The sequence below is a fragment of the Oncorhynchus keta genome, chromosome 30 (assembly GCF_023373465.1).
Source record: "Oncorhynchus keta strain PuntledgeMale-10-30-2019 chromosome 30, Oket_V2, whole genome shotgun sequence".
Lineage (NCBI taxonomy): Eukaryota > Metazoa > Chordata > Actinopteri > Salmoniformes > Salmonidae > Oncorhynchus > Oncorhynchus keta.
Window position 1 is genome coordinate 29,934,925 of NC_068450.1, and position 14,773 is coordinate 29,949,697.

Sequence of the window (14,773 nt, forward strand, 5' to 3'; positions counted from 1 at the left end):
TGTGTTGCAAACGACCTTACAAGCAAATAAGCTACAGATAGATGTTGATTGCGTCAGATTTTGCCTAATAGAAACCTGAAAACAAATTTGAAATCCACTGCTGTATACTCTGTAGGTGCCAACGAAGACATCCGTGATCACCAAGGAGAGAAACCACTTGTTTTAGCCGAAAAAGACAAGCGGAAAAGTTTCATGATTGCTCAAACTTATAAATGTTGCAGGGTTTAAACAGGATCAAAGACTTATCCAAGTCTTATCTAAGCTGTTTGCATCACATGTTGATGGGGACTGTGCTCATTGCATTGCTGTAAAAAGTATATGGTTTTATAGCCACTTACTTCCTGATTATTGTCCAATAGGAGACACCAGAAGACATGAAGATATCAGAGGAAGATGTTAGTTAGATAGATGGTTAGAGCAGCATATCTGGGCCACCTGCCCTATAGATCGGTAACCACAGGGGTACATTTGTGAGCCTGGGGTTATGGAGAGTTCACCTATGATGAGTCATAATGACTATGTTTATTACTGCTCAGATGGGATGACCTCTGACCTCTATACTTCAGAATCAAATAATTCAGGCACCAACAGTTGCTTGCTTTTAAAAAACAAGCTTTTATTATCAAATCACAATTTTTTCATCACACAATGGCATCAACAATGAAGCATGAGAAATGATTGTCAATGTTGTCAACACTGTTAGAAACATCAGTATCCTAATTTCTCAACATCCTCTTCGCAATGTGTTCTTGTCTTATTTTGATATGCAGCATAATTACTTAGTTCGAGTACATATGGGGAGATCACCATACTTCGTTATGTCTCCAAAAAAGCCACAGTATAATATTTTCAGCCACTCAGTCTGTTGATTACCTCTGGCTGAGGGGATTCTCGACTGGAAATAATGTGATTCAAACAGGAAATGCATTAGCAACTTTATAAACTGCGAAACCAAAGATGTGGAAACAAATATGTTGATGGTGTGAAAAGATATTGCCATGTACTGTATTTTTGAAGAAGAGAAAATTGTACAATATTAACATGTGATTGCAAAAGCTCAAAAATAAATCATATTTGTTAAAAAAATAAAATATACTCATTTGTTGTTTGTCTATGAGGACTGGCATCCACATATTTAGTGTATGTACATACATTTGTGATCTTATCTAAGATAGTACATTATACCTTTATACAGCACACAGTACCTACACATCATATATGGATCCATTTAGGGAGATGGACTACATGCTTTAAAGAACTGACTTAAGGCGTTGGAAATTAGTAAGTAGCCTATGATACCTGATGAATTCCTGTTATGCAATTATTACAAACCCCTCAGTAATTCTTTAAACAGTATTGAATTTTAGAGAATAATTCAAGAATGATGTATTCACACAGCAAAAACAGTAAATATTTTGTGACATATCACACATCTGAAAGCAAGAAGTGACCACAACACAACCAAGTGTAAAAACAGTTTGGAAAGAAAGAAATGTGGGCAAGAAAAACAGAAGTAATGTCTCCACTTCCTGGAAACAGACACTATGTACTGACACGCATCAACATGCAACACACAGCTGGAACTGTAACTAAGACAACATGATTCAACATGTCTGTCATCTGTGTCAACTCTGGGCCTCTCAGGGGTTGATTCCCAATAATCTCTCCTTTCCCCTGAAACATGCACTTGTTCACTACTCTCCACATATATGTCAAAGCATTGGATTGGTGTAGGATTGCTTTCGGCATCCTTTTCAAATCCATGACTACAAGTGAACACTTCAAGAGAACGGAGAAATTTGAGCGAAGCACCAGTGATTCAACTCAGACTCCCAGTGATTCAACTCTCAGGCTCATTCTATTCTACCATATTCTATCTAGACAGTACCTTGCTCACTGTCCTTTCCGTACACTGGCATACATACAATACTCCTCCTCAGGCATGTCTACCTTCCTCCTGGGACCCTCTAATATTGTAATCTGTCCATACTCCAACTCCACCGGCTGCTGGGGACCACACGCTTCGTTCACTTGCCCATATTCCACCTCCACCGGCACCTCCCTCTCCTTCTGTCTCATTTCCTGCCTCAGTATCCTGACATCAGCGTATTCCACATCCTGGCTGTCACCCTTAACTGTGGAAAGAGAGATAACTAGAGCGAGAGAGAGGGAGAGAGTGAGAGAGGGGAGAAAGAGACAAAAAGACAGACAGAAAGAGAGAGAGAGAGAGAGAGAGAGAGTGACAGAAAGAGAGAGAGACAGAAAGAGAGAGAGAGAGACAGAAAGAGAGAGAGAAAGAGAGAGACAGAAAGAGAGACAGAAAGAGAGAGACAGAAAGAGAGAGAGAGAGACAGAAAGAGAGAGAGAGAAAGAGAGAGAGAGACAGAGAGAGACAGAGAGAGAGAGCAAAATAGAGAGAGCAGAGGTCACGATCAGATGAGCTCCTGCATTTTTCAACATTTTCTTTAACTTCTTGCGACTAGGTGGCACTATTACATTTTTGGATGAAAAACGTTCCCGTTTTAAACAAGATATTTTGTCATGAAAAGATGCTCGACTATGCATATAATTGACAGCTTTGGAAAGAAAACACTGACGTTTCCAAAACTGCAAAGATATTGTCTGTGAGTGCCACAGAACTAATGCTACAGGCAAAACCAAGATGAAATTTCATACAGGAAGTGAACCAGATTTTTGAGGCGCTGTGTTCCAATGTCTCCTTATATGGCTGTGAATGCGCAAGGAATGAGCCTACACTTTCTGTCGTTTCCCCAAGGTGTTTGCAGCATTGTGACGTATTTGTAGGCATATCATTGGAAAATTGACCATAAGAGACTACATTTACCAGGTGTCCGCTCGTGTCCTCCGTCGAAACTATTGCGTAATCTCCAGGTGCGTGCATTTTCCCATTTTGAACAGAGGAGAAACCAAACTGCCACGAGTGACTTATCATCGAATAGATATGTGAAAAACACCTTGAGGATTGATTCTAAACAACGTTTGTCATGTTTCTGTCGATATTATGGAGTTAATTTGGAAAAAAGTTTGCGTTGTAATGACTGAATTTTCGTTTTTTTTTTCTTAGCCAAACGTGATGAACAAAACGGAGAAATTTCTCCTACACAAATAATATTTTTGGAAAAACTGAACATTTGCTATCTAACTGAGAGACTCCTCATTGAAAACATCCGAAGTTCTTCAAAGGTAAATTATTTTATTTGAATGCTTTTCTTGTTTTTGTGAAAATGTTGCCTGCTGAATGCTCGGCTTAATGCTATGCTAGCTATCAATACTCTTACACAAATGCTTGTGTAGCTATGGTTGAAAAGCATTTTTTGAAAATCTGAGATGACAGTGTTGTTAACAAAAGGCTAAGCTTGTGAGCCAATATATTCATTTGCGATTTTCATGAATAGTTAACGTTGCGTTATGGTAATGAGCTTGAGGCTATAATTACGCTCCCGGATACGGGATTGCTCGTCGCAACAGGTTAAGAGAGGAGGGGTTAACGAGGGGTGGAAACTCAGGATACTTGACAACGAGGACTGAGTCAGCTAATATAAACCTCTATGTCCGGAACAGTAATGGTACAGGTTAACCCCAAAAAGTTTCAGCTAGACTTTCACCAAATTAAAGAATTAGCCCAGAAGGAGAAGCTCTCCCTTGATAAAGATACCACCACCCCGAGCGGGTCAGACCAGACCTCTTCATTATATAACACCACAAACGAGCAACCCCCAGCGGACAGTCAACCTCCCAGCACGGACTACCACTCCCTCATTGAAATGAAGGATAAATTCACCCAGCTGGAGGTAAGGCAGGTGGAGCTGGAACAGCAGGTGATTACACTCCAGACAGCACAGACCCAGACAACAGTCCAGCACAACAACACTCCCTTAACCAGACCCGGAGAGCTGGAGGTGGAGAGAGACATATCTGCACTCTGGACTGTAGTGAGTCAACTTCAACAGGAGAAAGAGCAGGAGCAGAACAGAGCACTAAAGGAGAGGATCAGACTGCTGGAGGATAGGGTGAGGGGGATGGAGGATAGGTTGAGGGGGCTGGAGGAGAGGTTGAGGGGGATGGCATGTGACAGAGAACAACCCACTAGAGTGGTGGCCACCCCCGCAGAGAAGCCAGCAGAACAGCCCACCTCAGCACCCGACAAAAGTCTTGACACCACAGCAGAACAGTCCACACCGGACCCTGACCATAAGAGTCGACATCACAGCAGAACAGACAAAAGAAAAACTCCAAGCCCAGCGGCTCTCACCCCCTCTGAGCACCTCCACTGTCAGCCAACCTGATAGCCCTTCTGACAACCCCCCCACCCACTGAGGACAAACACAAGACACAGATTGTACTCCTTATGGACTCAAATGGGAAATATATAGAAGAAAAAAAACTTTTTCCCAAAAACAGTGTGTCTAAGCTCTGGTGTCCAAACACCCAGTGCGCCCTCGACCTTCTGTCTGAGGACCACCTAGGGTCACCCAGCCACATAATAATACACACAGGCACAAACGACTTGAGAGCACAGCAGGAAAGGGTGGCCACAGCACTGAAGGGAGTGATTGAAAAGGATTCTTTTACTTTCCCCAACGCACAAGTGGTTTTCTCCACCCTGCTACCACGAAAATATTTCCACCCTGCCACAATACAGTGGGTAAACGCAAGTATTTCTCGTGACTGTGCCTCAAAACCAAAACCACCACTCCACCCTGGACTTGAACAGCCTCTATGACTAGGTCTACCTCTACAAGGCAGCAGTGCGCCCCTTTGCCCGGACTCTAAAGGACATCGCTCTCAAACGTCTCCCCAACACTTCACACAGGAGCAACAAATCAATAGACACCCCACCCAGACCAGCGAGACACCCTACAAGACCTGCAGGACCCCCCCTGGACCTACACATAGAGGACCCACGCCAAGAGGACTTACATCCAGACCACAGCACCCCCAGACACATCCACACCCCCACAAATCAACCCCCCACGTCAACCATGCCCACACCCCATTTAGGCCCCCTCAGATCAGACCTATGCCACTCCTGCCCACCCCATGCACCCCACCCCCGCAAAGAGGGCCTCAACATGGAAGTCACACATACGCCCAGGCTGTGAACAGGCAAACAGGCCCAACCCAAACTCTTACACTAGCCCAAGCCAATGGCATGTACCAGATGCTCAGCAGGCTCTGCTCATACTTACTGGCCTGAGGTCAAACCACACGACCTACAACATTGGACACTTTATATAACACAAAGTCTTCGCTCTCTCATCCTGGAATATCCAAGGCCTGTTGTCATCTGCCTTTGGCCTAAAGAGCAGGAACCTGTACTTCATCTACAAGAAACCTGGTATAGAGGAGACGGACACACTGGTTGCCCTCTAGGTTACAGGGAGCTGGTAGTCCCATCCACCAAACTACGAGGTGTGAAACAGGGATGGGATTCAGGGCGTATGCTAATTTGGTATAGAGCAGACCTAACTCACTCAATTTAAATGAATCAAAACTGGAACATTTTCCATTTGGCTAGAAATTCAAAAGGAAATAATCTTAACTTCTTATGGATAGGGGGCAGCATTTTCAGGTTTGGATGAAAAGCATGCCCAGAGTATACTGCCTCCTACTCAGTCCCAGATGCTAATATATGCATATAGTAGTATTGGATAGAAAACACTCTGAAGTTTCTAAAACTATTTGAATGATGTCTGTGAGTATAACAGAACTCATATGGCAGGCAAAAACCTGAGAAAAAAATCCAACCAGGAAGTGGGAAATTTGAGGTTTGTAGGTTTTCAACTCAGCCCCTATTGAATATACAGTGGGATATGGGTCATTGTGCACTTCCCAAGGCTTCCACTCGATGTCAACAGTCTTTAAAACATTGTTTCAGGCTTCTACTGTGAAGGAGGGGGGAATGAGAGGGGATTGAGTCAGAGGTCTGCCAGCAGCCTCGGCCTCGAGCTAATTTGGAAAAAAGTTTGCCGTTGTAAGTGACTGCATTTTCGTATTTTTTCCTTAGCCATACTCTTACACAAATGCTTGTGTAGCTTTGGTTAAAGCATATTTTGAAAATCTGAGATGACAGTGTTGTTAACACGGGATTGCTCGACGCTATAGGTTAATGAAGACAGCTTCTCCATCCTGGAGGGAGAAATAAACTATTTTCAGGCCCAGGGACATGTACTAGTCTGTGGTGACCTAAATGCCAGAACCGAACAAGAATTTGACACTGTCAGCACACAGGGGGACACCTGCCTGGAGTTGACAGCATTTGCTCCCCCATATGCCCCCCCAGGCACAACTATGACAACATAACCAACAAAAAAGGGTCCCAACTCCTATGGTAGGTACACCTATAGCTCATCAGTGAGAGAGTGTACCCCTGTGTACCCCAGCCACAGACCGTAAACGCACTAGTCTGGTAAAACCCACTGAGGTGGCCATCCTCATTGACTCAAATGGGAATTTCATCCAAAAGGATAAACTCTTCCCCAATTACACGGTGTCCAAAATATGGTGCCCAAAAACACAAGATGCCCTCCACATCCTGTTCCAGCCTGACTTTGGCACACTAGGCCACATTGTTATTAACTACAGCACCAACAACCTGCAAGAGGAGCAGGAGAGAGTAGACAGTTTGGCCAACAGAGTAGAGGAGAGAGCCTCTGAGCGGTTCCCAACTCCCACATCATCTCCGCTTTGCTGCCCCGCAAACACTTTCATCCCGTACCATTCAGAATGTCAATGCTGACATCAACAGAGGGTGTGGCCTACTCCCGAACGTGCACGTTGCTCACCACTCAATAATCACTCCAGAGCATCTGCACGACCACTCCCACCTGAGGAAGCAGACAGTAGGAGTGTTTGCAAAGTCTCTAAAGGACATGTCACTTGGTAGACAAAGACTCCATGCCGCACTGGACAGAGGACCACCCAGAGACCCCTACCAGACCACTGCACCACCAAGGAGCCCCAGGCCCCCTCAACGCCCCACCAGACCAGCGCATCCCACAGGCCCCACCCACCACCAGAGCATCACCACTTCCATCGGCCCAGACCTGGCCCCCCTCCACTCCACAGGGCCAGCTCAGCTACACGGAGGTCGTCAGAGGACAAGAGAACCATGTAGGACTGAGTGAGATTAAACAGCTCCTCCAATACATCTGCAACACACACACACACACACTGTACAAAAAGTTCACTTGTTCAATATATATATATATATTCATTGAACAAGTAAACTTTTTGTACAGTGTGTGTGTGTGTTGCAGATGTATTGGAGGAGCTGTTTAATCAGCTACAATTTGTATATATATATATATATATATATATATATATATATATATATATAAATTGTAGCTGTTATCCTGTTTATCTTACTCTTAACAACTTAATAGTTAGTAGATACTGTATCTGACTGCTATTCTTTTTTTGCAACATGAAATCACTATCAGTTAGCATGTGGAACGTTCAGGGCCTAAACTCATCAACCTTTGGACTGAAGAGTTTAGCACTGGAGTAAAAAAAAGAATCTTAAAGATGTTGACATCATCATTCTGCAGGAGACATGGTGTAAGGTAGACATTGTCACTCACTGTCCCACAGGCTACAGAGAGGAAAGAGAGGACAGAGAGACAGAGAGAAAAAGCAAGAGAGACAGAGTGACACAGAGAGAGACAGAGAGACCGAGAGACCGCGCGAGAGAGAGAGAGACCGCGAGAGAGAGACCGCGAGAGAGAGAGACCGCGCGAGAGAGACCGAGAGAGAGAGACCGCGAGAGAGAGAGACCGCGAGAGAGAGAGACCGCGAGAGAGAGAGAGAGACCGTGCGAGAGAGAGAGAGAGACCGCGAGAGAGAGAGAGAGAGAGCGCGAGAGAGAGAGAGAGAGACCGTGACAGAGAGAGAGAGAGTCGAGAGAGAGATAGAGAGAGTCAGAGAAAAGCGAGTGACAGAGAAAAGCGAGAGAGAGAGACAGAAAAAGACAGAGATACATGAAAACCTGTCTCTCAGAGAGAGACAGAGAAAGAGACCAAGAGAGATAGACAGAGAGAGACAGAGAAAAAGCGAGTGACAGAGAGAGACAGAGAGAGAAAGACAGAGATACATGAAAACCTGTCTCTCAGAGAGAGCGAGAGATAGAGACCGAGAGAGATAGAGAGCGACAGAGAAAAAGCGAGAGTGACAGAGAGAGAGAGAGAGACAGAGAGAGAAAGACAGAGACACAGGAAAACCTGGCTCTCAGAGAGAGCGAGAGAGAGAGAGAGAGAGAGACAGAGAGAAAGAGAGAGAGGGGGAGAGGGAGAGAGAGACAGACAATGAGTTAGAGTGAGAGACAGAGAGTGACAGGGAGAGATAGAGAGATAGAGAGACAGAGAGTGAGAGAGTGCGAGAGAGACAGAAAGAGAGAGAGATTACGTCTAAATATCTCCCTGACAGACTGACATGGTCAATTGTAGTAATTGAGTAAAATGAAGATCTACAGTTAAATGTCCTCTAACCTTGAGCCTTTGAAGGAGGTTTATTTTTCTTCTGGATACAGTAAACTGCCAACACCATCAATAAGACAAGGACCACTCCTGCCAGAGACCCTGCTGCCATCCCTATGTACTTTGTGGCTAAGAGAGGAAGCAGACACAACAACATATAAGAATGAAGATTGCTCCATTATAAAAACATCTTAATGATAATAATGATAATGATAGCAATAATACATCAGAATAAGCATGATCACTTACTAAAAATCCAAAGGGTCTGAGTGGTGTTAGTGGGATTGCTGGGTCTGGAGTTCATTAGGGTGTCATGCCCCTGGCCCTTACCTGTGAAGATTTTAATGGTGGGAGACTCAGTCACAGTCACCACTGTTGTAGACTCAACACACAGGGTATTACCAGTGGCATTCACCCACTCTGATATCTTTGTCCCGTTGGATAAGGTGCAGTTAACATATATCAGCCCTGTATGCAATCCAAACAACAGTAATCACATTCGTATCTGAATTACATGTAAATACTGGCAAATGGATAGTGCTGTTTTGAAACAGGTCAATTCTTATTGATATTATTTCTCATTGATCATTATAATCATCATTAATCATTGATATTGTTGATCAGAATGTATTTTTAACAAAGTAAATTGAACAGTAGATTACCTGGACAGTGTGAGATTCTCCTGCTGACAGTATCACTATTGATGTAGTTTCTGAGGTACAGGTGAGATTTCCGGACAGGCCTTTCTTCAGAGTGATGGTGTTTGTCTTATTATCAGGAGGGCATCAGTGTCGTTCAGTGTCTGTCCATCCAGAGTCCAGCTGTACTGGGGACCATCCCCCTCAGAGGGGACACCCTCATCTCTCCATGAGACAGACACTCAGAGGACAGCTGAGGACTGGACACTGGAGCTGTGGGGGAAGTATGTAACTGTAGTAAGAGGGAAAAACACATTACAACACAACACCAGCCATTCTTCTTTAAAGCCACAGAAACTACTGTAGTCGACAGGAGCTGCAGATTCAGATGACAGACTGAGTGACAGGGATGACACACCCCCTCAGAGGAGCAGGACACCCTTGAAATACAGATGATTTAATGTTGATGGATAGATGAGTATTTTCAGAGACTGTGATGTCAGCGTCAGTGGTGATAGGTAGGAAGGAGTCAAGCGCAGGAAACAGAACTGAGTAAATATAACGCACTTTACTCTGGAAAAATAACAGTACAATAAATCCATGTACGAGTAAGAAATCTAACACGCAACAATAACACATAACAGGAACAATCACGCACAATACATAATGGGAACCAGAGGGAGAAATCGGGACCTAATAATAACAATGGGAACCAGGTGTGTACACTCAAGACATAACAAATGGAAAACAGAAACATGGATCGGTGGCAGCTAAATGTGAAGATCTCGTGACATATGAAAATAAAAATGACTCCATGGTTACACATAAAATGCATTTCTCATTATTTGTATTATTAGGTAGTCACATATTTGTGTTTATCCAGAGCAATAGCTTGTCAAAGTTATCATTTGTAATCATTATTTTGCAAGTTATTATCTGTTATTTACCTTTGATGAACAGTTGTAGTTCTCTGGTCCCTGATAATTTCCCTTCTGAATAATATTTTATGAGCAGGTATTCACCAGAATCATTCCTTCTTGTGTTATTTAACCTCAATGTCCCATTGTTTATAAAGAAGTGTACTCTGTCTTCAATGGGGGTGTATTTTATTACCCATTTGTCCTTCTTCATTTTGAGTATCTCTGTTTTAGCACCAGTTGAGCCTTTCCAAAATGAGAGTTCATCATACCTCGTGGCATCAGTCACCAGCTGGAGATAGACAGTTCCTCCCAGAGCTCCATAACACTGAGATCCATTCTGTATAGCATCACAGGAAGTCTCCAAGCCTGAAGATCAAGAAGAAAAACAGACACTGTAGTGACTATCACTGTTCTAACACATGTCAAGTCATGTATCATTTTACAGATGATGATATAAGTGACTAACAGTACAACCAAACCAACAGCATCATCATAGGGATCATTAAGTCAGTGATCATTATCATGGGACAACTGTCTTCTACCGTGTTCTGAATATTGTCTATCACCATCCGTCATTTCTGCTACATGTATAGAAGACTCCTGATATTATATTCTGCATAAAAGAAGAGGGAAAGCAACACATATAAAGATGTTTCTTACCATGAGACACTCCTGCTGAGATCACCAACAGTCCTAAAACAGCCTCCATGTCTCTTTACAATGCAGGGTCTCAGTTTATCAAATTAACTTTGGTACTTCAACAAAGTCCTCTATTTTCTATTCAGAGCTGAATTTCCATAATCTGGCAATGTTTTACGGCACAAACAAAAACCAATGCAAGGATAATATGAGAGATAGCTGTTCCTGCCACTCAGAAGAATTCACCCAGTTTGTGAAGAGTAACAGAAGAAGTATAATTTTGACCCTAATCATAGGTTCTAACTCAGAGGAAAGAGGAAGGGCCACGTCATCAAAGTCTCACTTCTTCATTATATAAATAGCCAGGCTGGCTACATGTCTCCTGTGTGATGGATTTAGACAGGATGTCAAATATAGTATGTGATAAGTGAGGCTACATTTGAGTGTGAAGAAGAGATGTTTGCGCCTGAGAATATAACACCTCATCCGTTGTGTCAGGGCAGTGGTCAGCTCTCACACCCTGCTGTCCAACACTGACATGAAGACACTACTTTCTTCTTCACAATAAGTAGGCTCTTTCACTCCATTTTAGGTTGTGATAATTAGAAAAACAAATGAAGAAGTGAGAGCGAGGTAGAAAGACAGGTATTTGAGAGGAGGAGAGGTGAGAGAAATAAGAAGTGAAACAGAGAGGACCAGCAGATCAAAGTTCAATGTTTCCCTAATAGTGGTTTGTGACTCTCTGGTGTCTTCGACTGGCTGCATCTGATTCCTTTTGGGTTCCAGCTGTTGGCTAGACACAATACCATGTTGTAGATGGAAACGGTTAGTATGGCTGTATGTTGAGACTGTAAATGGTAAAAAAACATGTTCAATCTTTAAATGAAGGACTCACTACGGCAAGTGTATAGAATTTAGATGTTGTGTTGTTCATATACTTCACCGTAAGGATGGTATTGGCCAGGTGATGAGCGGTGCCTGGTTTCCTCCAGACGTGGCAGGCAGGCTCGAGGTCAGGGCAGGCAGGCAGAAAATGTTGGACCTGGGAATGCTAGAAAACAGAGACTAGGAAAAACAGTAGCATGAAAAGCACGCTGGTAGGCTTGACAAGACAAGACGAACTGGCAACAGATAAACAGAGAACACAGGTATAAATGCACTGGGGATAATGGTGAAGATGGGCTACTCCTGGAGGTGGAGGAGACAAACACAAGGACAAGTGAAACAGATCAAGGTGTGACACAGAAAAACATATAGGTTTCACAGAATGGAAAAAACTGTAGCCTCTCACTCAGGGCCGCTAGGGCCGTTATTGGTGGGCCTTAGGGTGCCTGGCCCTGACTACGGGATCTCCTTGCCTGTCCAAATAAATTATTTTTTATATTTATTTGACTGAGACGGCCGCTGACAGAAAGACCCAATCTCAGATCAATCTCAGGGGCGATAGTAGTTTCAGTCACTTGCGAATTGAAGGAAAGTTGGCGGTTGCACAGTACACTGTTCAGATGCTGGAAATATTTTGGACGAACCTGCAAAGGTAACCTACTTTTTGAAGTGATTTATTTGGCAATCAGATGAATACATCAAGACTGGTTGTATTCATGCCACATCAAAAGGAAATACATGTTTACAGCTCAATTATAGAGTGCATTCAGAAAGTATCCCTTGACTTTTCCACATTTTGTTATGTTACAGCCTTAATCTAAAAAAGATATACACACAATATTCCATAATGACAAAGCAAAAACAGTTTTTTTTATTTTAGCAAATGTATTTAAAATAAGAAACTGAAATATCACATTGACATAGGTACTATTCAGGCCCTTTACTCAGTATTTTGTTGAAGCACCTTTGGCAGTGATTACAGCCTCGAGTCTTCTTGGGTATGATGCTACAAGCTTTGCACACCTGTATTTAGGTAGCTTCACCTATTCTTCTCTGCAGATCCTCTCAAGCTCTGTCAGGTTGGATGGGGAGCATTGCTGCACAGCTATTTCCAGGTCTCTCCAGAGTTGTTCGATAGGGTTGAAGTCCGGGCTCTGGCTGGGCCACTCAAGGACATTCTGAGACTTTGCTCCATTCATCTTTCCCTCGATCCTGACTAGTCTCCCAGTCCATGCTGCTGAAAAACATCCCCACAGTGTCATGCTTCCACCACCATGCTTCACCGTAAGGATGGTGCCAGGTTTCCTCCAGACTTGTCGAAGTGTTCAATCTTGTTTCTCATGGCCTGAGAGTCCTTTAGGAGTCCTTTAGGTGAGAGTCCTTTAGGTGCCTTTTGGCAACTTTTCTGAGGAGTGACTTCTTTCTGGCCACTCTACCATAAAGGCCCGATTGGTGGAGTGCCGCAGAGATGTTTGTCCTTCTGGAAGGTTCTCCCATCTCCGCAGAGGAACCTTGGAGCTCTGTCAGAGTGATCATCGGGTTCTTGGTCACCTCCTTGACCAAGACCCTTCTCCCCCAATTGCTCAGTTTGGCCGGGCGGCCAGCTCTAGGAAGAGTCTTGGTGGTTCCAAACTTCTTCTATTTTAGAATGATAGAGGACAGTGTGTTCTTGGGGACCTTCAATGCTGCAGATATTTTTTAGTACCCTTCCCGAGATCTGTGCCTTGACACAATCCTTTGTAAGAGCTCTACAGACAATTATTTTGACCTCATGGCTTGTTTTTTTTCTCTGGCATGCACTGTCAACTGTGGGACCTTATATAGACAGGTGTGTGCCTCTCCAAATCATGTCCAATCAAATGAATTTACCACAGGTGGACTACAATAAAGTTGTATAAACATCTCAAGGATGATCAATGGAAACAGGATGCACCTGAGCTCAATTTCGAGTCTCATTTGTAAATAAGGTATTTCTTTCTTTTATAAAATGTCATAACATTTCTAAAAACCTGTTGTTTTCACTTTGTCATTATGGGGTATTGTGTGTAGATTGATGAGGATTAAAATGATTTAATCCATTTAAGAATAAGGCTGTAACGTAACAAAATGTAGAGAATATAAAGGGTTCTGAATACTTCCGAATGAACTGTATATTAAATGTGTTAATTACACTGAGAACGTTGCAGTCAAAGTGACTGCTCATTGGCTTGAAGGGGATCACTGAGGCCCAGTGGTTCTAGTATTGAAAAAAAATTGTGCAAACAAGTGCACACATTGGATATTACCATTAGACAGTTCTTCTGACATCAAAAGTCCAAACACCACAATCAGTGGATTCATTATTGAAGTTCCAAACTCGGATTACAAACTAAATCAACCTGCCACATCGTGTGACTAGAATGTTTGACCAAAACACGCAATAGATTGTGTCATTTCAGGGAGGTGAAAGGAAGTGTTTGAATAACCCCTTGATCTCACTTCTTCATTTCACAGACCAATGCATGAAAATGTTGTAATGTATACGATAAAGCATTAAATAAGATACAACACAGGAGTAAGATACACCACACACAAGTGAACAAGAGATCTGGAGAATAGATTTGCATGAGGACTGTAAGATCAAATGTGATACAGAAGAAAATCACACTAAATTTAGTCTGTGAGAACTTGATGCCTAAAAATGAGAGACCGAAAGAGAGATGTTAAGTTCCCCAAAAGCTACTGCAATGTTCTCATTACATTGTTTGAAAAAAAATTCTGCTTAGTAAGAGCAGGAAGTTCCAAATTACCCCCACTAAAATATTACATCTACACTACATGATTAAAAGTATGTGGACACCTGCACGTCCAACATCTCATTCAAAGATTATGGGCATTATAATGGAGTTGTTCCCCCCTTTGGTGCTGTAACAGCCTCCACTCTTCTAGGAAGGCTTTCCACTAGATGTTGGAACATTGCTGCGGGGACTTGCTTCTCTTCAGCCACAAGACCATTAGTGAGGTTGGGCACTGGTGTTCAGCGATTAGACCTGACTCGCAGTCAGCGTTCCAATTCATTCCAAAGGTGTTCGATGGAGTTAATGTCAGGGCTCCGTGCAGGCCAGTCAAGTTCTTACTGATTGGGGCCTCTGTCAAAGTCGCGGGGACCACTGTACAGTCGTGGCCAAAAGAATGACACAAATATTACACAAATATT

At 43.1% G+C, this 14,773-nt stretch overlaps 1 protein-coding gene across 14 annotated transcripts in view; it reads right to left on the reverse strand.

Annotated features, from left to right (window-relative positions):
- Nucleotides 1-595: 595 nt before the first annotated feature.
- The window catches only part of LOC118363380 (uncharacterized), a 160,060-nt gene continuing 145,882 nt past the window's right edge, over nt 596-14,773 (reverse strand). For 12 of the 14 annotated variants that reach the window (XM_052488190.1, XM_052488191.1, XM_052488189.1 and 9 more), the window contains 3 exons: nt 8,745-8,963; nt 8,508-8,624; nt 596-2,153 (listed from right to left, as the gene is read on the reverse strand). In XM_052488190.1, coding sequence (XP_052344150.1) covers nt 1,894-2,153; nt 8,508-8,624; nt 8,745-8,963 — 596 coding nt within the window. In that variant the 3' untranslated portion in view covers nt 596-1,893. Of the gene's footprint in view, nt 2,154-8,507; nt 8,625-8,744; nt 8,964-9,157; nt 9,407-10,080; nt 10,420-14,773 lie in introns of those variants that run through there. The other 2 variants (XR_008087478.1, XR_008087477.1) reach the window with 2 other exon arrangements.